Here is a 23,651-nt window from a genome sequence, read left to right as displayed (position 1 = left end):
TAGTCTACGGGGCAGTTCACACGTCTGTCCTAATATAGTCTACAGGGCAGATATAGTCTACCGGACAGTTCACACATCTGTCGTAGTATAGTCTACAGGGCAGTTCACACGTCTCTCCTAGTATAGTCTACGGGGCAGTTCACACGTCTGTCCTAGTATAGTTTATGGGGCAGATCACATGTCTCTCCTAGTATAGTCTACGGGGAAGTTCACACGTCTCTCCTAGTATAGTCTATGGGGCAGTTCACATGTCTGTCTTAGTATAGTTTATGGGGCAGTTCACACGTCTGTCCTAGTATAGTCTATGGGGCAGTTCACATGTCTGTCCTAGTATAGTTTATGGGGCAGTTCACATGTCTCTCCTAGTATAGTCTATGGGGCAGTTCACATGTCTGTCCTAGTATAGTCTATGAGGCAGTTCACATGTCTCTCCTAGTATAGTCTATGGGGCAGTTCACATGTCTGTCCTAGTATAGTCTATGAGGCAGTTCACATGTCTCTCCTAGTATAGTCTATGGGGCAGTTCACATGTCTGTCCTAGTATAATCTATGGGGCAGTTCACACGTCTCTCCTAGTATAGTCTATGGGGCAGTTCACACGTCTGTCCTAGTATAGTTTATGGGGCAGATCACATGTCTCTCCTAGTATAGTCTACGGGGAAGTTCACACGTCTCTCCTAGTATAGTCTATGGGGCAGTTCACATGTCTGTCTTAGTATAGTTTATGGGGCAGTTCACACGTCTGTCCTAGTATAGTCTATGGGGCAGTTCACATGTCTGTCCTAGTATAGTTTATGGGGCAGTTCACATGTCTCTCCTAGTATAGTCTATGGGGCAGTTCACATGTCTGTCCTAGTATAGTCTATGAGGCAGTTCACATGTCTCTCCTAGTATAGTCTATGGGGCAGTTCACATGTCTGTCCTAGTATAGTCTATGAGGCAGTTCACATGTCTGTCCTAGTATAGTCTATGGGGCAGTTCACACGTCTCTCCTAGTATAGTCTATGGGGCAGTTCACACGTCAGTCCTAGTATAGTCTATGGGGCAGTTCACACGTCAGTCCTAGTATAGTCTATGGGGCAGTTCACACGTCTGTCCTAAGATAGTCTACGGGGCAGTTCACACGTCTGTCCTAAGATAGTCTACGGGGCAGTTCACACGTCTGTCCTAAGATAGTCTACGGGGCAGTTCACACGTTTGTCCTAGTATAGTTTATGGGGCAGTTCACACGTCTCCTAGTATAGTCTACGGGGCAGTTCACATGTCTGTCCTAGTATAGTCTATGGGGCAGTTCACATGTCTGTCCTAGTATAGTCTATGGGGCAGTTCACATGTCTCTCCTAGTATAGTCTATGGGGCAGTTCACAAGTCTGTCCTAGTATAGTCTACGGGGCAGTTCACACGTCTGTCCTAAGATAGTCTACGGGGCAGTTCACACGTCTGTCCTAAGATAGTCTACGGGGCAGTTCACACGTTTGTCCTAGTATAGTTTATGGGGCAGTTCACACGTCTCCTAGTATAGTCTACGGGGCAGTTCACATGTCTCTCCTAGTATAGTCTACGGGGCAGTTCACACGTCTGTCCTAGTATAGTCTACGGGGCAGTTCACACGTCTGTCCTAAGATAGTCTACGGGGCAGTTCACACGTCTGTCCTAAGATAGTCTACGGGGCAGTTCACACGTCTGTCCTAGTATAGTCTATGGGGCAGTTCACACGTCTGTCCTAGTATAGTCTATGGGGCAGTTCACACGTCTGTCCTAGTATGGTCTATGGGGCAGTTCACACATCTCTCCTAGTATAGTCTATGGAGCAGTTCACATGCCTTTCCTAGTATAGTCTATGGGGCAGTTCCCATGTGTGTCCTAGTATGGTCTATGGGGCAGTTCACACATCTCTCCTAGTATAGTCTATGGGGCAGTTCACACATCTCTCCTAGTATAGTCTATGGGGCAGTTCACACATCGCTCCTAGTATAGTCTATGGGGCAGTTCACACATCTCTCCTAGTATAGTCTATGGGGCAGTTAACATGCCTTTCCTAGTATAGTCTATGGGGCAGTTCCCATTTGTGTCCTACTATGGTCTATGGGGCAGTTCACACATCTCTCCTAGTATAGTCTATGGGGCAGTTCACATGCCTTTCGTAGTATAGTCTATGGGGCAGTTCACACGTCTGTCCTAGTATAGTCTATGGGGCAGTTCACACATCTGTCCTAGTATAGTATATGGGGCAGTTCACACGTCTGTCCTAGTATGGTCTATGGGGCAGTTCACACGTCTGTCCTAGTATGGTCTATGGGGCAGTTCACACGTCTCTCCTAGTATAGTCTATGGGGCAGTTCACATGCCTTTCCTAGTATAGTCTATGGGGCAGTTCACATGCCTTTCCTAGTATAGTCTATGGGGCAGTTCACACGTCTGTCCTAGTATAGTCTATGGGGCGGTTCACACGTCTGTCCTAGTATAGTCTATGGGGCAGTTCACACGTCTGTCCTAGTATAGTCTATGGGCCAGTTCACACGTCACACGTTTGTCCTAGTATGGTCTATGGGGAAGTTCACACGTCTGTCCTAGTATAGTCTATGGGGCAGTTCACACGTCTGTCCTAGTATAGTCTATGGGGCAGTTCACACGTCTGTCCTAGTATGGTCTATGGGGCAGTTCACACGTCTGTCCTAGTATGGTCTATGGGGCAGTTCACACATCTCTCCTAGTATAGTCTATGGGGCAGTTCACACGTCTGTCCTAGTATAGTCTATGGGGCAGTTCACACGTCACACGTTTGTCCTAGTATGGTCTATGGGGCAGTTCACACGTCTGTCCTAGTATACTCTATGGGGCAGTTCACACGTCACACGTCTGTCCTAGTATAGTCTATGGGGCAGTTCACACGTCTGTCCTAGTATAGTCTATGGGGAAGTTCACACGTCTGTCCTAGTATGGTCTATGGGGCAGTTCACACGTCTGTCCTAGTATGGTCTATGGGGCAGTTCACACGTCTGTCCTAAGATAGTTTATGGGGCAGTTCACATGTCTGGTCTTATTAGCAGACATGTAAAATCGCAGAGACATGTCCGATATTGATTCGAGTATCAGAATCGGCAATTCAAGTCCGTGAAAAAAATTGAAAATGCTCAGATGCCCTCTGATTCCTGTCCTTTTCTGATTGACAGAATAAGGTAGAGAAAGTTGTTTTATTTTTCATCTGAGAAAAAATGATGAAACTTGGAAAACTAAAATGACTGATTAAAATCTGATAAAGCTATAAACAAAATCACTGATAAAACTCGGACCGTTTTGCTCGTAAATGAAAAAAGCCAGACGTCTGAATGAGCCATACAGGAGCGTCCCCGGCCTCCTAATGAAGTAGTCAATAAAAAATGGAATTCTATACATAGGCATTCCCACAGCATAGGCCGACATAAATGTGTCATCTCTAATTATACAGGATAAACAATACAACGACAGAAAGATCCATATTGACAGCGGTTAGAAAGACAACAGTGTGAGCTGTGACGTGTAGCAATACATGGAGAATAATAAGAATGTGAGAGCATGTTATTGAGGTGTTACATACACTGAGGTTACTCCCTCGGGTTCGGGTTTTCCTTCGCTGCTACAGCAAGACGAGACAGAGAGGAGAGAGGAGAAGAAGGGAGAGACCACAGAAGTGCAGGACGGACAGAGAGACAGAAGGACAGACAGCAGGGGGGACAGAGAGAAAGAGAACACAGGTTAACAGCAGTTAGACCGAAACAGTTTCATATACACAGTGTCCACAATAATGGACTAATGACTTGATGTTCACACAACACAAGAGCCACAAGACGAGGACATGAGTGTCACTGAGATAGCAGGAGACATCTTCCTTCCACCATACCACTCTTTTATATCTTTGCTTCCTTATATATCTGCATCAGCTCCACTTTTTTATGTAACGGTGCTCCAAATCACTCGCGTAGCGGGTAGTTGTCCTGGATTTTGTTTATTTGGGTTTCAGTGATGTTCTACACGTGACCGCTGAAACCATTGATCGGCTGCAGTGGTCACATGTACACACAGCACATGAGCTCTGCAGGCAAGTAAACAGACAGGCATGGAGCTCGCTGGAGTGCCAGAGAAGATATCAGGGGAATAGTGGCTATTTTGTTATCTTATCATGAATCCCCTTAAAGGGAACCAGTCATTTCTAAAAAATGTTATTTACCTGCAGAAAAAGTGTGTTATAGTCTGCAGGAAAATAGTGTTTTAACCATGTGTGTTTCACTGTGTTACTGGAAGTGTAGCTATAGGGAGTGCACTGTTATCACTCCTGCATCTTGATTGACAGCCAGCTCTGCAGTGTGTGCGTGTGCATACGTGCGTGCAGAGCAGGCTGTCACTCAATATGTAGAGGGAGTGATTACAGAGCATTCAGTCTAGTGTGCAGTAAATGTAACAGTTTCCGTACCGCCCCCAATGACTGGAATCGAGAGGCTGCAGGGAGAATAAAACCTAATTTCCTCCCTGCAGCCACATTTTCAGTACCTCAGCAAAACATGGTTGAACTGCTATTTATCTGCAGATTTGCACTCTTATCTGCAGGTAAATATATATTGTTAGAGATAACAAGTTCCCCTTAATATTCAAAACTTCTTCATCTTTTCAAATAATAGAGTTGTAATCAAAATTATTAAATCCCACTGCAATTTTTTTTAGCAAAATTTTACAAGCTTTCTTCTGTTTTCATTAAACCAAACAAGAACAATATGAATAGCTGAACACAGCTAATATAACAAGTGGCTTCTGTAAATTCACCACTGTTACTACTGTAGTCCTACAATTATTCACCCCGTTCATGACAAGCATCTTTTGTATTTAGTAGAACTCCGCTGGCTGTTATGACCTGCTGAAACCGTGAGACATAGCCATAGCCAGACACCAGCCTATGGCAGTATTCCTAAAGAATCTTAGCCAATTCCTGTAGGGCAGTGGCCTACAGTTCACTAATATTTTGGGATGTCAACAAAGTGGTTCAAAAAGTTAAAGGAGTTGTACCACAAGCAAAACTACATTTTAATCAAAAGATCTTGAAATATTGAAGGGGTCATGCAATACTTGGACAACCCCTTCTCAACTGCTATATTCCCCTATATAAAATAAAAACAGCCTATACTCACCTGTTCATGGCACTGGGCTCGCGTGACGCTCTTATGCCACGAGAGCCCTGCAGCCAATCAGCGTCTGCTTCACTCTCACTTCCTTCAGATGAAACTGACACCTAGAAGATGTGAGAGTGGCTGCTGCTCTCTAAATGCTCTGAATTTCAGTACCCTCTGAAGGAAGTGAGAATGAAGCAGCCAATGATTGACTGCAGGGCCTCCGTGGAAAAACAATCTTAGGGGAGTCCCAAGAAGAACCAGTGCCATCATCACTGTTTTTACTCTATACAGGGAAATATAGCAATTGCTAAATGGTTTTACAGTAGTGGAGAACCCCTTTAAGTTCCAAATTTGGATGTGTATAAAAAATGTTTCAGTGCTGAGAAGTTTATAACTGCGCTTCTGTTGTTGTATCCTGTGCAACTGTCCTATAATATAAAGATACTGCATACAATGGCATGATTACACAGCTTCTGGCAAGGGGGAAAGCATGAATAAATCTATCGGTGTCACAGACAGGGACCCATTTAGCTGCTTGTTTGTGTTAGGTAACACACTTCTCTGCCTGTTTGTTTTATCAAAGGAACGAGTGTATCTGTACATTCACTGGTCCTGTGAGCTCATCTAAATAAATCAAGTCAGTGACGCAAAAGCTCAGTTGGCGGCCACCTAAACTAAGCACACGGCTTATTGTCAAAGTGAAACCTGAGACATCACTGAGTGCAGCCCCAGAGTGAAAGAGCAAGTCAAAAGTTAGGTAAAATAGCAGGTACACTTGGTTTTCAGATGAAAAGAGCAAGCAGGAGGCAGAGGAGCTGGGGCGGCACTCAGTGATGTCTCAGGTTTATTGTATAAGGAAAAGCTGTGTGTTCAGCTTAGATGTGGGGCTGGCCGCTGAACTAGTCCTGGAAGTCCTGGAAGAGCTAGAGTGACTTTCACAGGTGCCTATCCTTAACCCAAGATGAGAACTTTGGTGGGATTTGAAGAAGGCAGTTGCAGTACCCAAAAACATGAATATTAGTGACCTGGAGGCCATTGTCCATAAAGACTGTGCTAAGATTCCTCGGGAACCCTGCCAGATGCTGGTGTCTGACTAAGCATCGTGCAGCAGGTCATAACAGCCAGAAAGACTCTTCTACATACTAAAGATTCTTGTCATGAAGGGGGTGAATAATTTTGATATTGCAGTAGTCAGTAATTGTGATATTTTGTGATGAATTGGAGAAACCTCTTGTTATATTAGTTGTTTTGTGATATTTACATTGCTCTTGTTTTATAGCTTGCACATTTTAGTAGTGAAGCTAATTTTCAATGTGCGGTGAATGATTTTGATTGCAGCTGTAGGAGATAAGTGTAAGATTGCTCAATTCCCAATGCTGAGACTTTATTTGGTCCGGGAACCTTTCAATGGCTCAGCATTGTGCACGCTAGACCGCTGCTCCATTTAAATGGGGGACACGGGACCCTTATTATTTATGATTGGTGGAAGTCCCAGTGGGAATCCGAGCGACCCACACACGAATCTCCTATCCTGCGAATAGGTGATGCATTTTGAGTATGATAAAACCCCTTGAGGCTGGTGGAATTTTATTGTTTTATAGCTTTGGAGCTTTGCAGTAGAAGAAAAACAGCTCTGACTGCAATAACGATAGATTAGGACATTAACATATACAGACTGATCTAGATATGATCTGGACCTTATAGCGTGGTCTCTACTAATGCTGGTAATGCCCCCCTCATCCAAGCACAGGCAGCTCCAGGATGGTTTACGCATCCGCAACTTGTTCTTGGCTGCACAAGTTTTCCCTGCCCTTGGGGAGGGAGATAAGGCCCTTGCTTGGATAGCATGTTTAGCAAAACAAATGACATGGATCGAAAATGAAATGCACATTAAGACAGTGATGAATGTGAATTCCTTGGGAATGCTGATTAGAGAGAGTGTCGGTTTAATACAGATTAAAAAATATTCAGAATGTTCAAGCACTTGTGGTCTTCACACATGTTCTTGTATTGACGGGTTTATTTGTATTGCTTTTGTTTCCATGATCATGGAGGATTTTTTCACATTTTTACTGTACTATCTACCTATTTGATAATTTGAAGGTGTATTGGAAATTGTATCTGGAGCAGAATCTTATATACAGGGCTCATATAATAGTGCTATATATATACACATGATATGTTGATATTTGAAATGTGATTACAGGTGCCACGACTACATTGGAGGAAGAGGGTGATGGTCCATACAAATACGGTACTGTGCAAAAGTTCTAAGCAGGTAAGGAAAAAATGCTTTCAAAGTATGAATGGAAGTGTTTATAATTCATTTTTATCAGTTAACAAAATGCAAAGTGAATGAATAAAACATTTCTAAAATCAATGTTTGGTGAGACCACAATTTGCATCTAGAACAAAATCAAAGCATCAATTCTTCTAAGTACACTTGCAGTTTTACCCCTTAACCCCCGGGTTATTTTCCATTTTTGTGTTTTCGTTTTTTGCTCCCCTTCTTCCCAGAGCCATAACTTTTTGGTCAAAATGGCCATGTGAGGGCTTGTTTTTTGCGGGATGAGTTGTACTCTTGAATTACACCATTGTTTTTTTAACATATCATGTACTGAAAAATGGGAACAAAATTCCAAGTGCGGTGAAATTGCAAAAAAAAGTGCAATCCCACAGTTGTTTTTTTGGGTATTTTTTTTTTACCATGTTCGCTAAATGCTAAAACTGACCTGCCATTATGATTCTCCAGGTCATTACGAGTTAATAGACACCAAACATGTCTAGGTTCTTTTTTATTTAAGTGGTGAAAAAAAATTCCAAAGTTTGTTAAAAAAAATCGCGCCATTTTCAGATACTCATAGTGTCTCCGTTTTTCATGATCTTGGGTTGAGTGAGGGCTTATTTTTTGTGCGCCGAGCTGACATTTCTAATTATACCATTTTGGTGCAGAAACAATCTTTTGATCGCCCGTTATTACATTTTAATGTAATGTTGCGGTGACCAAAAAAACATAAAAAACTTAATTCTGGCATTTTGACTTTGTTTCTCATTACACCGTTTAACGATCGGGATAATGCTTTTTTATATTGATAGATCGGGCTATTCTAAAGGTGACAATATCAAAAATGTGTATGTTTGATTTTTTTATTGTTTTATTTTGAAAGGGGTGTGATTTGAACTTTTATATTTTTTTTTATTTAATATTTTTTAAAACATTTTTTTTTTACTTTTGGCATGCTTCAATAGTCTCCATGGGAGACTAGAAACTGCCATAATCCGATCGGCTCTGCTACATACAGACGATGATCAGATTGCTCGCTTGCTGTGAGAGCAGACCAAAGGGCGGTGCTCATAGCAATCCGGCAGTGACAACCATAGAGGTCTGCTGGAGACCTCTGTTTGTCATGCCAACCCATCGGTGACCCGCGATCACATGACAGGGTCACCAATGGGCAGGATTTCTGGCACGCTTGCCGGATGCGCGAGTTAAATGCCGCTGTCTGAAATTGACAGCGGCATTTATCTACGTAGTTAACAGCCGTTGGTTGAATGCGATTCCACCTGCGGCTGCTGCGGGCACATGTCAGCTGTATATATCAGCTGACATGTGCCCAGAAAGATGTGGGCTCAGCGTTGGAGCCCACACCAAACAGGGGGAGTCTGACATCGGCGTAAAGAAGTTAAAAAAAACAACTCTGCAAGGAGCTTGGAAATTAACCATAGATCTACTGTGGATGTAGGTGTAACATTTATGTTGGTATGTGCCCCTCTGTTTCCGCTTATTTTGCAGCGCTGAACTTTCGTTGCTGGCAATGTAGGACAACCACACGGCAGTCCAATTTAATTCCCTTTGACTTCCAGACACACAGCTTGGGGGTTAATTCCTATCTTGTTTAGTATTAGCCAAGTGTGAATCTTGGATGGGTTTTTCAATATATTATCTGTCTGATAATTCAGGTCCTGATTCATTATTTGCGTTTTTTGTTTTGTGGAATTAGTTGTTGTTTTGGGTGCCAAATTCTTTCAAATGGGCACACGCGATTTATGAATTTGGTAAAGAGTCAAAAATTGTTTTTTCTATCTTGACTTGTTTTTGTGACTTTCTGGTGCCAAAGGTCACATGATAGACATCAAAAAAATGCACCATATCATTGGTGTACTCAATAAATTACACCTGGGGTCACTGGAGTAGAGATATGCCAAATTTTGCAACTTTTTAAAAAGGGTGAATGGCAGAGTTGGAAGTAGTTGGCACAAAGTCTGAACATGGAAACCCTATTTGAAGCTGCTATAAAACCATGTGTGGTATCCCATAAAGTGGGCATTTCCATCAGATTCCGGATGTATAGTGATTTCTGTGTAAATTGTATGTTGTAACACATTGTGAGACCTGCTGACAAGTAGCACAAAAAGGGTTAATCTTCCCCACAGAGGCTTGTTCATGTGATCCAGCTCTGTAGCTTTTGGAAAGCTACTGCTCATGTACCGAACCACTTTACAGTGTTTCTTCATGTAATCCCAGACAGACTGGATGATGCTCATTACTTCTAAGACTTTATGCTGGCAATAGTTCTAAGTGACATGGTATGGAATAGTGATGAGTGAACGTGCTGGAATAACGTGTTATCTGAGCATCTGGGATTGCTCGTATATTATGTTCTAGTCCCTGCAGCTGCATGATTTGTGGCTTTTAGACAGCCTGAACACATGTGAGGATTGCCTGTTTGTTAGGGTATCCCCACGTGTTCAGGCTGTCTAATAACAACCGCAAATCATGCAGCTGCAGGGACTAGAACATAATATACGAGCAATCCCAGATGCTCAGATAACACCCAAGCGTGCTCTGATAAGACATTATCCGAGCACGTTCACTCAACACTAGTGCGGATGTTTGTCCCTCTGCATAGTATACTTGGGAGACCTCTAGACGCCTCCCTGATGGTGTCACATGATAGATAATTATCTGCCTGTGTGTGCGCAAACCTACATCCTCAAAAGATCTGTGGTTTGGGAAGAGTTGGACTAGAGAGAAGGCAAAGCAGCGATCAAGTCCTCGGTGTCTCTGGTGGTCTTCCCAGACTGTAGGTAGCCATTCCAGGTGACCACCCGATGACGCTGCTGAGAGACACACTGTCATCAGAGGGTGATGAGGGCTCTAAGGTATAACATGGTATATTCTTATTTTTCTCAGTCGTGTTTCCTTATTGTTCCAATGCTCTTTGTTGTTTTGCGTCCTTCAGTCTGAAACTACAATGTGCACGTTCCAATAGGAGCAAGGAAACCCAGTGAATGAACAGGTCCAAACCTTTCACCGATACTGTATACATTAGTGTTAAAGTGCAAAAATCTGTAAAGATATCAGTATATTGGTTTATTGAGCTGACTGTTTGCTACAGTGTATCGGCCAGGGGTTCAGAAGTTTAGCTCTCCTAAGGCGCCTACACATGCAAGAGAAAACCGGGCCCGATATCCATTGTCGGCTCCGATGATCACTATGAAAGATTTATAGCCAGTTCTAGGAATACAGTGGATATAAGAAGTCTACACTCCCCTGTTAAAATTCCCAAGTTTTTGCCATGTGATAAAATCGTGCACACCCTTACACTAATACTTTTGTTGCCGTCCCCTGGGACCGATTTTGTGACGCAACAGCAATCTCGCTACATGTGACACGCAGCGGCGACCGGGCCCCCGCTGCGATCTCGCTGATCGTGCTCGAATGTCCTGGGCCATTTCTTCATCGCTGGCGGCATGCTGGCCAGCGAGCATCACAGTGTTTGACGCCAACGAGTGACCTCTTTGGCGACGCAGAACACATTGACGCAGGCGGGAGTCGTCTGACTAGCCGCTGTGTGACAAGATACCAACGACCGCTGCTGTGTCGGTGAGCAGATCTGTCTTTTTGGCAGCTCACTAGCGACCATTTAGCGACGCACCAGCGATTGTATCATTGTCAGGATCGCTGGTGCGTTGCTAAGTGTAACAGTACCCTAACTCTCCAGGATATGTGGAACAACCTCCCTTGTGTACCTACAAGAATTGATGCTTTGATGCTGATTTAAAGGCAAAAAGCCGCAACACCAAATGCTGATCTGATTTCTTTTGATCACTCACTTTGAATTTGGTTAATTGATAAAAAATAAACTATTACGGTAACTCTTCTATTTCGGAAAACTTCTTACTTTGCAGTATTTTTGTCCACACTTGCCTAAAACTCTTTCCCAGTGCTGCAGATATAATAGGCCTATTACAAAACGTTTAGAAATGAATGCAGCAATATGGTCGCTCTATGGCCATTTCTATTAGAACAGTTTAATAAATGGTATCAGTTTTTCCATAGAGATCGATGCCGGTATCCCCTCCCTCATTTTATAGACTGACTTTCTGTTGGCACACGCTGCTCTGGGGGGAGTTTAGTCCTCAATATTAGCCAATCTCTTCCAGTGATGGTGCAACTACAATTTGTAGAATACACCAAAGCCCAAATATTGTTCTGAAAAAAGAGTTTGTTAAAAAATGTACTTTTGACAGCCAAATACTTCTAACTGTCTGGATTACATGCTATGGATACATGATTGCATATTTCCTCCATAGAAGATTGTGCTACTGTGTTATTTGACTTTTTCGGCCCTCTTTAACCCCTTAAGGAACAGAAATTTCTTCATTTTTTTTCACTTCCATCTTTTCCTCTCCTTATTCCAAGAGCTATAACTTTTTTTATATTTTTCCATCCACATAGCAATATGATGGCTTGTTTTTTTTTTTTTTTTCAGGACGAGTTGAACTTTTGAATGACATCATTCCTATTACCATATAAGCTGGCCTTCACAGCAGTACTGTCCCGACAGGCACGGGGGTCTTCAGCAGACTCCCAGCTGTTATGAGCAATCATCGGCACCCTACGATCGCATCATGTGGGTGTCGATAAGCAGGTAAAACAGCGACACCCCCCCCCCCCCAACCCCAGACAAATGCTGTAAGTGCCACCGTCAGAAAATGACAGATGTATTTAACAGGTTCACATCCGTAGGTGCAGCTCCGCTGAATGACACATGCATCATCTCCTGGGAATGCAGCGGGTCCAGCTCCTGGACCTGCTCCAGTCTTCATCTGCGGACCAATACCATCTGCGGACCAAAATGCTGGTCGTTTTAGGGGTTTATTTGCTGTAAATGTCTCCTCATTCCCATTTGTATCTCCCAGACAGGACAGTTACAGTTGATAAAAACTTCCCAACTATTAGGGGCTAGAGAACGCTCAAAATTTATATTTCAGTTTAAAACTTCCCTAAAAAACTATTATAACTTATTATTGATTACATTACACATTGGCTCTTCTATCTGTCAGATGTTATAATGGCTGACTATTTCCTCAGGTATTATACACACTGATATTCCCATGCCTAAACTTCTGCATTATGCTGCATGTTTCTGCGTTTTCATGTTTGTCCTCTAAGCTAATTGTAGCCAGCAATCTGCCAGTGGATCTATTGTCCAAAACTTCTCCTGTGCTGCACTTATAATCTGGAATGTTTCACCCCAGATCAAACATTATTTCATAGTACAATGGCAATGACAAAATGTCATCATATGTTTCTTTAACAATATAAAGCAAGAAAGGCCATGACAAGCGTTGGGTAAGACAATAGAAAAGAAAAAGAATAGAAAAAAAGGAGGAGAAGGGCGGCATGAGAATAAGAAAGGGGGCCTGTGGCAAATTCTTATAAAAGCAAGGCCTCGTTTGCAAGTTGTTGATTATCTATGTCAACCAGATTTGAGTGAATTTGAGATTGGGATGTATTAGATTTCCGGATAGCTTTTCATAGATTAAAATCGATCCAGTTTGGATTTAATTTTGTGAAAAAGAGTTTCTTCCGAGCTTTATATGCTGATTCTATGCAATGTGAAATATGGGATCAGGCCCAGCCAGCCCCATTCCACGGTCTCTTTAGTTATGTCCAGTTCTGATTCTCATATAGTTATGAGAGGTGGCATAAGGCCACGTTCACATGTTCAGTATTTGGTCAGTATTTTACATCAATATTTGTAAGCCAAAATCAGGAGAGGAAAAGTATAATAGAAACACGGCATCACTTCTGTATTTATCACCCACTCCTGATTTTGGCTTACAAATACTGATGTAAAATACTGAACGTGTAAATGTAGCCTTAATGAGACAGGAGACTGAACAGTCGCGGCTGGAGTAAGAATTGTGGTGTAGCGAATGCCGCCACTCGTCATGAATTTGATGAGCGGCAGTTACCCCTTCCTGTCCTGCCCCTGCTCCATCCACTTTGCTGTCACTCGGTGAAAATGTTGTAGAACTCTAAGGCTGTGTGCCCACGTTGCGTTTTTTAAGCGTTTCCGCAGCGATTTTAGACCCGCGATTCTGCCGCGGAAATGCTTAAGAAAAGCATCCCATGTTATCATAATTGAATCCGCATATGTTGTGCTAATGGTGCGTTTTTTTCCGCTACGGAAACACTTAGCAGAAAAAAACGCGGCGTGTTCATTAATTTTGTGGAAACGTGTGCGTTTCCGCAATCATACAGTTGTATTGCAAAAACGCATAGGAAAACGCATGCTAAAACGCTTAACAAAAGCATCAAAAACACATGCGTTTTCCCAGGAAGAAGGTGTGCATTTCTGCTCAGGAATATTCTGCATCAAAAAAGCAACGTGGGCACATAGCCTAAAAGTTGCAAAATTTGAGTGCAGCCTCGAGTTTTATGCGACTAGGGAGAGGCCTGTCAATCCACACTAGTGGCAAAAATTGTGGATTCCTTTTGATAATAGTGCATCTTTGAAGTTTCATCTCTCAAAGCACCAGTTTTTTTGTAATATTACCTTAAAATTATATATAATTGGAAAGATAGTTTAGTGTAGGATGTAATGCAGCAAATTTTATGAAATAGTTAACAGTAGAACAGCAGATATAGACAAGAAAAGGGAAGCACATACAAAAAAAAAACAAATATTCAAAACTCTTCAGCATGTAAGTAGTTAGTTGGGAAACCTTTAGGCTGTGTGCAAACGCTGCGGATTTTGCTGCGGTGTACAGTACCATGATTCCCTATGGGAATCAAAAACCGCAATGCAGACGGTGCAGAATTTTCCGTGCGGATTATCTGCGGTTTTCAATCCGCAGAAAGAATTGACATGTCAATTCTTTCTGCGGATTCTCCTGCGGTTTGCCATCTCCTCCATTTGAGGAGATGATAAACCACAGGGCAAAACTGCAGAGCAATCCGCAGGTAAAACCGCAGGTCTTTTGACCTGCGGTTTCACCTGCAGATTTTACAAAATCCGCGCGGATGAATCCGCACCTAATCCGCAGCGTGTGCACACAGCCTAAGCCTTAAAGGCAGCAACATAAAGATCACAATCACAGGAGATGCAACTGCAACCAGACCCAGAGGTGATGGGGCCCACTTGGATCTATAGGCAGACACTGCTTTTAACTGTATCTGTGTTTAATACCAGTTATATACTGGTGGAGCAAAGAGCTCTAGGCTCCCTGCTCGGCCACCTGTGTTGGTAAAGTCATAGGCTGCCACTGCATAAGACCTGCGGCTTAGCTTACTAGAGCTCGGTTGTACGGAGGAACTCAGATGGTGCAGTGATGTTACAGTATCGTGCTGCCTGCCCTTGGCTGTAGGGAGAAGAGAGAACATTTCACTGCTTATTATAGGAGCGGGGTGAGGTGAGTTTTTTAAACTGAGAATTGGTGCATAGGATCAATTGAGTGGAGGCAAAAAGGGGAAATTGCTTTTGTACAGGGGCAAATGAGTCCTGGGTTCAAATCCCACCCATGACAACATCTGCAAGAAGTTTGTATGTTCTCCCTGTGTTTGCGTAGGTTTCCTCCGGGTTCTCCGGTTTCCTCCCACATTCCAAAAGACATACAGTTAGGGAATTTAGATTGTGAGCCCCATCGGGGACAGTGATGATAATGTGTGCAAACTGTAAAGCGCTGTGGAATATGTTAGCGCTATATAAAAATAAAGATTATTTATTATTTTATTTATATGGGGGCACAAATAGGGCATTATTGTATTACAGAAGCACAAAGAGTGGATTATTGCGTGGGGCACAAAATGGGACATCATTTTTATGGGGTCGCAATCAGGGACACACTAATTGTATGGGGGCATAAACTGGGACATTAGAAAGGAGACATGACTTCTGTATGAGGGAACAAAGTGGCATTATCTCAGTACGGTGGCATAAAGGGGGCACTATAACTGTATTGAGCTAGAAGGAGTACAGCGTTAGTTCTAGGTGGCACAAAACTGACATATGACAATGGGGATGGAATTATTATTGTGCCGGATACTAAAATTTGTTTAGAGTTGGGTGAAAATGACAAGTTAAAAATTTCTGTGTGTTAGATGGGGATGGTATAAAGTTGTCGTAATGGTCTGGGCCGGAAAGCGAAGAAGAGGGGAAATTAATTAAATCATAGAGAACCTCACTGGTGAGTTACTGGATTTATCTGTACATTATACACATATAGGGTATACAGAGCGCCCATGTATAACTGGTATGTAAGAAAGATAAGGCAAACACCTGCGCTTCCACTTACAATAGTACTGGGTGTGAGTGTGTGATAGGAATCCAGGGTAGCAGACAGTAAGAGAGTATCTGCACACTCAGAAATTAATATCAATAATGCCCGCACTGCATAATGTATCAGGTCATCCACCCCTCTACATCACTGCTCCAGCCACAACTGACGGACCTTTTGCGAACTGAGCGCAGGTCAGCCTAGCCGTATGTCCCAAAGCACTATTATCTTGTACCCATATATGTTGTCTTGGGGTATTATTGGAGCAGTGGATAACCTGGTACATTATGTAGAGCCTGGCGCACACACTGAGGCAGAGTACACTTTCATTACCCTATTGATATAACTGGTATCTACCACTACATGGTCACTGTATGGTGGTAATATTAGTGTTAGAATAGCAGTTTTCGGTATGGTGGTGGTAATATGTGGTGTTATGTGCTACAGAACCACTCAGCACCCAGAATATGTTGTGCAGTTATATGTATGTATAATAGGTTCTATGTGAGATGCATGTCCCTAATGCATCAGCCCACAGGCTGCTCCCCTGGGCAGAGGGGACACGGTATTCTCCTTTTGTCCGCCCTCCCCCCACCTTTGTAATTCCCACAGTAAACATCGGCAGGCTCCGGCCACCTGCGGCTTTTGTAATGCATGTCTGGCCTGCCGCTTTTCTATTGGCCTGCCCTCTGTATCTGTGTGATATATTCTGTGTCCTGTGAGTAAAGTGTTGTCAGACTGGAAATACATGGAGAAGCAGTGATCTTTTATATGCGCCCATGTAACCAAGGAATTCCAGCCAGCGTCATTCATTCAGACTCCAGCCAACGCAGAGCGGACCTCCGAAAACACGGGGTGGTACTGAAAGAGGTACTCCAGCTTGGTAGACGCCGTTACACTGGTAGCAGCAGTGGGACATGATACCCCTTCTACAGGAGGAAAGGAATGAATGGAAAATAACTACCAGAAGTTAAAGAGGACTACATTAAAAGATCTGGTGGAAGCCCGAGGGTTGATCACCAGCAACAAAACAAAAGTGGATTTGATAGCAGCCATCATGGAACACGACAGTGCAGCGCCCCCCAATGTGAATGTAGAGGAGACCGAATTCCAGAGGGAGGTAAAAAACAGACTGGCGTTCTATGGCCCAAACCCTGCAGTAGAGATCATACGAGAGGTGATGGCTGATGTGCGTACTGATCTGAAGGAAAACATGGCCGAGCGGACCAGGATAGAGCTAGCCAAGATGGAGATGGCAGAGCGGACCAAAGTGGAGCTGGCCAAGATGGAGATGGCAGAGCGGAGAGAGGAGAGTCAGCGAGCAGGGGGAGCTCTGGCCTTCGACCAGGTACCTTCAACAGTAAGCCACAAAAAGATCCAGTATAATGCCTTCCGACAGTTGGGGGAGGCAGAGGAAGACATTGATGGCTTTCTGCAGGACTTTGAGCGGCAGTGTGCCCTTCATCAAGTGAAGCCGGAGGAGCGGATCAAAGAAGTGATCTTGGCCCGGTATGCGCTGACACCAGAGGCATACCGCCAAAAGTTCCGCGGACTTATAAAACGTGTAACCGATAACCACGCTGAATGGGCCTGTAAATTACGGCGGTCACTGCTACAAGGGAGCCAATCAACCACTAAGGAGGACGTCCTCCAGCTCTTCCTGTTAGAACGATTCTTTAATGGACTAAACCCCGAGGCACAGGAATGGCTTCGGGACAGGCGGCCAACGACTCTTGAGGAAGCCACTCGTCTGGCCGATGAACATTATGATGCCAGGAGGCCGCAGTTGTCCGGATCAAAGGTGGTCACTAGGGGCCCGTCCATGGACCTGGAGGGCCCCAAACCACCGAATATTGTAGGGAGACCAGCTAGAAACCCGGCCTACCACAGTCCCCCTGGGGCGCGATGCCACACCTGTCGTCAGCTGGGCCACCTGCAAAGACAATGTCCCAACCGGACTCAGCATACCCAGTGGCCAAAGGCGGGAACAGCTACCTTCAGCCGGGCTGCATTACACTGCTACCAAGGCGAAGCTGAGCCGGCATTGGGGGCTACGACTAACCAAGGGGTGGAAGAGATGGAGGAAGAGCTGCATGAAGTAGACCCCGTGCAGGCAGCCCGGGCAGATAATCGACAACAGCATCGACAGGTCGGGTGGGTTAATGGGAAACGTATGCAGGGACTAAGAGATTCTAGGGCAACTTTGACCCTTATGAAGCCTCATCTCGTCCGGGACCAAGAGAAGACGGACCGGACAGTGGCAGTCCGTGTAGCAGGGGGAGCTATACATCGACTTCCCACTGCCAGGATTCACCTGAACTGGGGAGTCGGGGATGGCCTTGTTGAGGTCGGCTTGATGGAGGATTTGCCTGCAGACGTCTTGCTGGGAAATGACTTGGGGCTCATGTTGTATGCATTCTCGGTGGCCCCTCTGGCTGAGACCTATCCTGCGACCACCCGGATACAAGCTCGAGCTGCGGAGGCGGAATCACACTCAGAGGAGGCTCAGGTAAGTCATCCCAGCCCTACACGTATTCCCATAGCCAGACACATTTCTTGGGCCACCCCAGATGAATTTAAGAGGGAGTTACTTGAGGATCCTTCATTAGAGGGATATCGTGGGAAGGCACAGGAGGGGAGAGGAGTACTGGAAGGGGAACAGTTTGTATGGAAGCAGGGACTCCTCTACCGGATCACAGAGCAGCACAACACAGGGATGAGCCCCACTATAAAACAACAGCTGGTAGTTCCCAAGAAGTATAGGCAGGAGTTACTGCGAATCTCTCATGATATACCCTTGGCCGGGCACGTCGGCGTCAGTCGCACCAGGCATCGTCTGACACAAAACTTCTTTTGGCCGGGGGTAACCTATGATGTTCGTCAGTACTGCCAGACCTGTGACAGTTGTCAGCGCATTGGCAAGAGGGGGGATCGATGCAAGGCCAAATTACGCCCCCTCCCCATTGTGGAGGAACCATTTAGCCGAGTAGCGGTCGATCTGATAGGGCCGTTAGCCAAACCCAGTCCGTCCTGGAAAAGGTATATATTGACAGTGGTAGATTATGCCACGCGGTATCCAGAGGCGGTTGTGTTGCCTAACATACTGGCAGAGACAGTGGCGGCCGCCCTGCTCCAGGTTTTCTCACGGGTTGGATTTCCCCGGGAGATTATCTCAGACCAGGGTACCCAGTTTACAGCAGAGGTGACCAACCAACTGTGGAAGCTGTGCGGCGTAAAGTCCATTAGAAGCGCCCCGTACCACCCGCAAAGCAATGGGTTGTGTGAACGCTTTAACGGGACATTAAAACAGCTCATTGGGACTTTTACCAGGACCTACAGGGACTGGGAGAAATTCTTGCCACACCTCCTGTTTGCCTATCGGGAGGTGCCCCAAGAATCCACGGGGTTCTCCCCGTTCGAGCTGGTATACGGGAGACGGGTAAGGGGACCCCTAGACTTAGTGCTGGAACACTGGGAGGGGGAGGGCCTCATAGAAGGGGTACCTATTGTACCCTATGTGCTGGAATTCCGGGACCGCCTACAGGAGCTGACCCAGGCTGTACGTGAGAACCTGCAGGCGACCCAGCGACGCCAGCGCGTATGGTACGATCGGAGGGCCAGAGAACGCACTTTGAAAATAGGACAGAAGGTCCTGGTGTTAAAGCCCACTAAGCAGAATAAGTTTCAAGCTGCATGGCAGGGGCCCTACCAGGTAGTGGGGAAAGTAGCCGACACAACCTATAATGTCGCTGATTGTGATGACCCCAGGGTTATCCGCATGTTCCACGTGAATATGCTGAAGCCCTACCGGGAGCGCCCTGAAGAGGTAGTGGCCATCTGTGCACCTGAACCAGAGGATTTAGCCGGACTTCCCTTGTCGGATGTCTTAGGGGAAAGGACTCAGTTTAAAACATGGGACCAGGTACACTTGGGTGAAGACCTAGGCCCCCGGGAGAGACAGCAGGCGGAGGCGTTGCTGTGGCTGCGACAGAGGATGTTTTCAGAGAGACCGGGGTACACTCGCCTGGCACAACACAAGGTTGAGACCCAGGATCAGACCCCCCTACGACAAAACCCCTTCCGCGTCCCTGAGTCTGTACGAGAGGGGATGCGACAAGAGATACAAGAGATACTGCGTTTAGGGGTCATTGAAGAGTCAGATAGTCCCTGGGCATCCCCCGTAGTGTTAGTGCCCAAGAAGGATGGGACTACACGGTTTTGTGTAGACTATCGTAATCTCAATGAGAAAACAGTGACGGATGCATACCCCATGCCGCGTGTGGATGAGTTGTCGGCTGGCGGGGGCAAAGTATTTGACCACCATCGATCTATGCAAAGGCTACTGGCAGATTCCCCTTAGTCCTGACGCTATTCCCAAGTCGGCATTTGTCACCCCGTTCGGCTTATTCCAGTTTCGAGTTATGCCATTCGGGATGAAGAATGCCTCGGCGACCTTCCAAAGGCTGGCTGACCGGCTTCTTGATGGTCTTCAGGACTATGCTTGTGCCTACCTGGACGACATCGCCATCTATAGTGCGACATGGGAAGAGCATCTAAATCACCTAGAGACAGTATTGGACAGGATCCACCGGGCCGGAATCACCCTGAACCCAAACAAGTGTCACGTGGGCAAAGCAGAGGTTCAGTATTTAGGGCATTGGGTGGGAAGTGGGAAACAGTGACCAGAACCAGCCAAGATTGAGGCCATAGCCAAATGGCCCATCCGACGCACTAAAACCCAGGTCATGGCGTTTCTAGGGACAGTGGGGTATTATAGGAAATTTGTTCCCAATTACAGCAGCGTAGCCAAGCCCCTCACTGATCTGACCCGTAAGAACCAACCCCGCCAGGTAACCTGGACCTCAGAGTGTGAGGAAGCCTTCCACCAACTAAAGGACGCCCTCACCAATACCCCTGTATTGGCCGTACCCGATCCAACTAAACGTTTCCTGGTTCACACAGACGCTTCTATGTTTGGATTGGGGGCAGTACTGAGCCAAGTCGGGCCGGACGGCCAAGAACACTCGGTAGCTTACCTGAGTCGGAAACTACTGCCCCGTGAAGTAAGCTATGCGGCCATCGAGAAGGAGTGCCTGGCGGTAGTATGGGCACTCAAGAAGTTGCAACCATATTTGTATGGACGACAGTTTTCCCTCCTAACGGACCATAATCCCCTAGTCTGGCTTAATCGGGTCTCCGGAGACAACGCCAGATTGCTGCGGTGGAGTTTAGCCTTACAACCTCTGGACTTCACCATCCACCACAGACCCGGCAAACAAAACGGTAATGCCGATGGACTAAGTCGACAAACGGAACTTGTACCAACCCCATAAACTTCCATTGAGGATCAGACTGTGTATGCCGATCACGTCGCTGAAAAGGGGGAGCCGTGTTACGTGCTACAGAACCACTCAGCACCCAGAATATGTTGTGCAGTTTTATGTATGTATAATAGGTTCTATGTGAGATGCATGTCCCTAATGGCCAGGAGCCATTTGGTGAGCTGCATTTCTTGCTACATGTTCACAGACTTACCAGTGGAAAAGCCAGACTTCACATGCCACAAATGCAAGCTTGTGTCTCTGTTGGAGGAAAAGTTGCAAAATCTCGAAGAGAGGTTAGCTACGTTGAAGATCATTAAGGAAGGTGAAGAGTTCTTGGACAGAGCAGAATTATCTCTTCATGTTACAGAAAGAGAAGAAATTCGAAGTGCACCTGAAGAAACAGAGGAATGGAGACATGTGACCCAGAGAAGCAGGAGGATCAGGAGGCAGTCAGCACCCATACTGCTCAGAAACCAGTACCAGGCTCTCACGCAGGAAAACAATGAAGAAATACATCAGGATAAGACTTTGCCAACAAGCAGCAACCTTGTACGCCTTCAGAGTCCTCCTGGATGGAGAAAGAAAAATGTTGTGAAGAAGAAACGGAGAGTGGTGGTCATGGGGGATTCCCTGTTGAGAGGAACTGAGGCCGCTATCTGCAGACCGGATATAACTTCAAGAGAAATGTGTTGTCTTCCAGGTGCAAAAATTAAAGATGTGTCTGACAGGATATCAGGACTCTTCAGACCTACAGATGACTACCCATTCCTGCTACTACATGTGGGGACAAATGACACTGCAAGAAACGACCTGGAAACCATCTGCAGAGACTTTGAAGACTTAGGCAAGAAAGTGAAAGAACTGGGAGCGCAGGTGGTCTTCTCTTCCATCCTCCCAGTGGATGGCCATGGAACAAGGAGGTGGAATAAGATTCTGCAGGTGAATAACTGGCTACGTCGATGGTGCCGTCAGCAACGATTTGGATTTCTGGATCACGGAGTGAACTACTTATACGATGGACTACTTGCTAGAGATGGGGTGCACCTTACGAAGACTGGAAAACATGTATTTGGAAGTCGCCTTGCTACACTTGTAAGGAGAGCTTTAAACTAGAACAACATGGGAAGGGAAGCAAAAGACCAGAAAAAGCCATACACCTGACAAATGCTATTGAGAACTCTGCTATTAGAAGTGGAAAGGAAGAACAAAGACGAAAGAATCTAATTAATAAAAATATTGGAGAAAGAGAAACCAATCACAAACTAAAATGTTTCTATACTAATGCACAAAGCATGGGCAACAAACAAGGAGAATTGGAACTACTAACACAGGAAAAGAAATATGATGTCATTGGAATCACTGAAACTTGGTGGGACAATACACATGATTGGAATACAAGACTAGAAGGATACAACTTATTTGCAAGAAACAGACTTGATAAACGAGGAGGGGGTGTCGCATTGTATGTTAGAAACGCGTATATCTGCACAGAGATTGAAGCTTCAGAGACTGGGAGTTCTGTGGAAACTGTTTGGGTAAGAATACAAGGACAGAACAATGGAAAGGACACCATTGTAGGCATTTACTACAGGCCGCCTGTGCAAGCTGAAGCTATGGATGAACTCTTTATGCATCAAATGACCAAGTTCTCCAAAAAATATGACATAGTTGTCATGGGAGATTTCAACTATCCAGACATTTGTTGGGAATCTCTCTCAGGCAAAACTAACAGGTCAAGGAAATTCTTATCCTCTCTTGCTGACAACTTTATCTTCCAAAAGGTAAGGGAGAAAACAAGGGGAACTGCTACCTTGGATCTAATCCTTATAAACAGGGAGGAAATGGTTGAGGAGGTAAAAGTGGCTGGGACCCTAGGAGGTAGCGACCATGCTATTTTAGAATTTTGGATAACTAGAGGCGGAAGACCTGTGAAGACTCAGACGTCAAGGTTAGATTTCAGAAAGGCAGATTTTAAGGGATTCAGAAAGAGAATTGGAGGGATCCAATGGCTGGATATCCTTAAAGACAAAAATGTCCAGGAAGGATGGGAAATCTTGAAAAATGAAATTCTCAAAGCACAGTTGTTAACAATTCTGAAAAGAGGGAAGAATAGGAAGCAGTTAAGGAAACCAGGATGGATGAACACAGAACTTAAGCACATGTTAAAAAGGAAGAAAAAAATGTTTATAAAATGGAAAGAGGGAGGCATATCTAAAGAAGAATATAATGCTGTCTGCAGAACCTGCAGGGCACAAATCAGATTATCTAAAGCTGAAAATGAATTGAGGCTTGCAAGAGATGTCAAAAGCAATAATAAAGGATTTTGGGGATATGTCAAAAGTAAAAGAAAAGTCAAAGATGCTATAGGATTTTTACAGGATGAAAATGATGAAATGGTAAGACAGGATGTTGAGAAGGCTGAACTTTTAAATTCCTATTTTGCATCTGTTTTCTCTCAGAAAGGAAATGTAACATCAACTGTTATTCACTGTCCTATTAAGGGAATAGAAGAATCCAGGATATCTATAAACAGAAAGATAGTGAGGAAACACTTAGCTAGCCTAAATGAATTCAAGTCTCCAGGTCCAGATGAATTACACCCCAGAGTACTGAAGGA

At 44.9% G+C, this 23,651-nt stretch overlaps 1 protein-coding gene and 1 long non-coding RNA gene across 6 annotated transcripts in view; one reads left to right on the top strand and one right to left on the bottom strand.

Moving 5' to 3' along the window:
• CACNA1A (calcium voltage-gated channel subunit alpha1 A) overlaps positions 1–23,651 on the bottom strand; it is a 469,601-nt gene that overhangs the window by 33,921 nt on the left and 412,029 nt on the right. For 3 of the 5 annotated variants that reach the window (XM_073587383.1, XM_073587379.1, XM_073587378.1), the window contains exon 44: positions 3,578–3,616. The exons of 1 other annotated variant lie outside the window; for it this stretch is intronic. In XM_073587383.1, the coding sequence (XP_073443484.1) occupies positions 3,578–3,616 (39 nt within the window). The remainder of the gene's footprint in view (positions 1–3,577; positions 3,617–23,651) is intronic. One more of the 5 variants, XM_073587381.1, reaches the window with a different exon arrangement.
• Positions 6,483–12,467, top strand: LOC141099235 (uncharacterized). Its single transcript, XR_012234461.1, has 4 exons — positions 6,483–6,682; positions 7,348–7,419; positions 11,918–12,076; positions 12,175–12,467. It is a non-coding gene; the product is annotated as an uncharacterized lncRNA (long non-coding RNA).

Source organism: Dendrobates tinctorius, unplaced genomic scaffold (assembly GCF_039654945.1).
Source record: "Dendrobates tinctorius isolate UK_male_01 unplaced genomic scaffold, ASM3965494v1 ptg000099l, whole genome shotgun sequence".
In the NCBI taxonomy this organism is placed as follows: domain Eukaryota; kingdom Metazoa; phylum Chordata; class Amphibia; order Anura; family Dendrobatidae; genus Dendrobates; species Dendrobates tinctorius.
The sequence above is the reverse complement of the archived record's forward strand: the minus strand, read 5'-3'. Positions and strand labels throughout refer to the sequence as shown.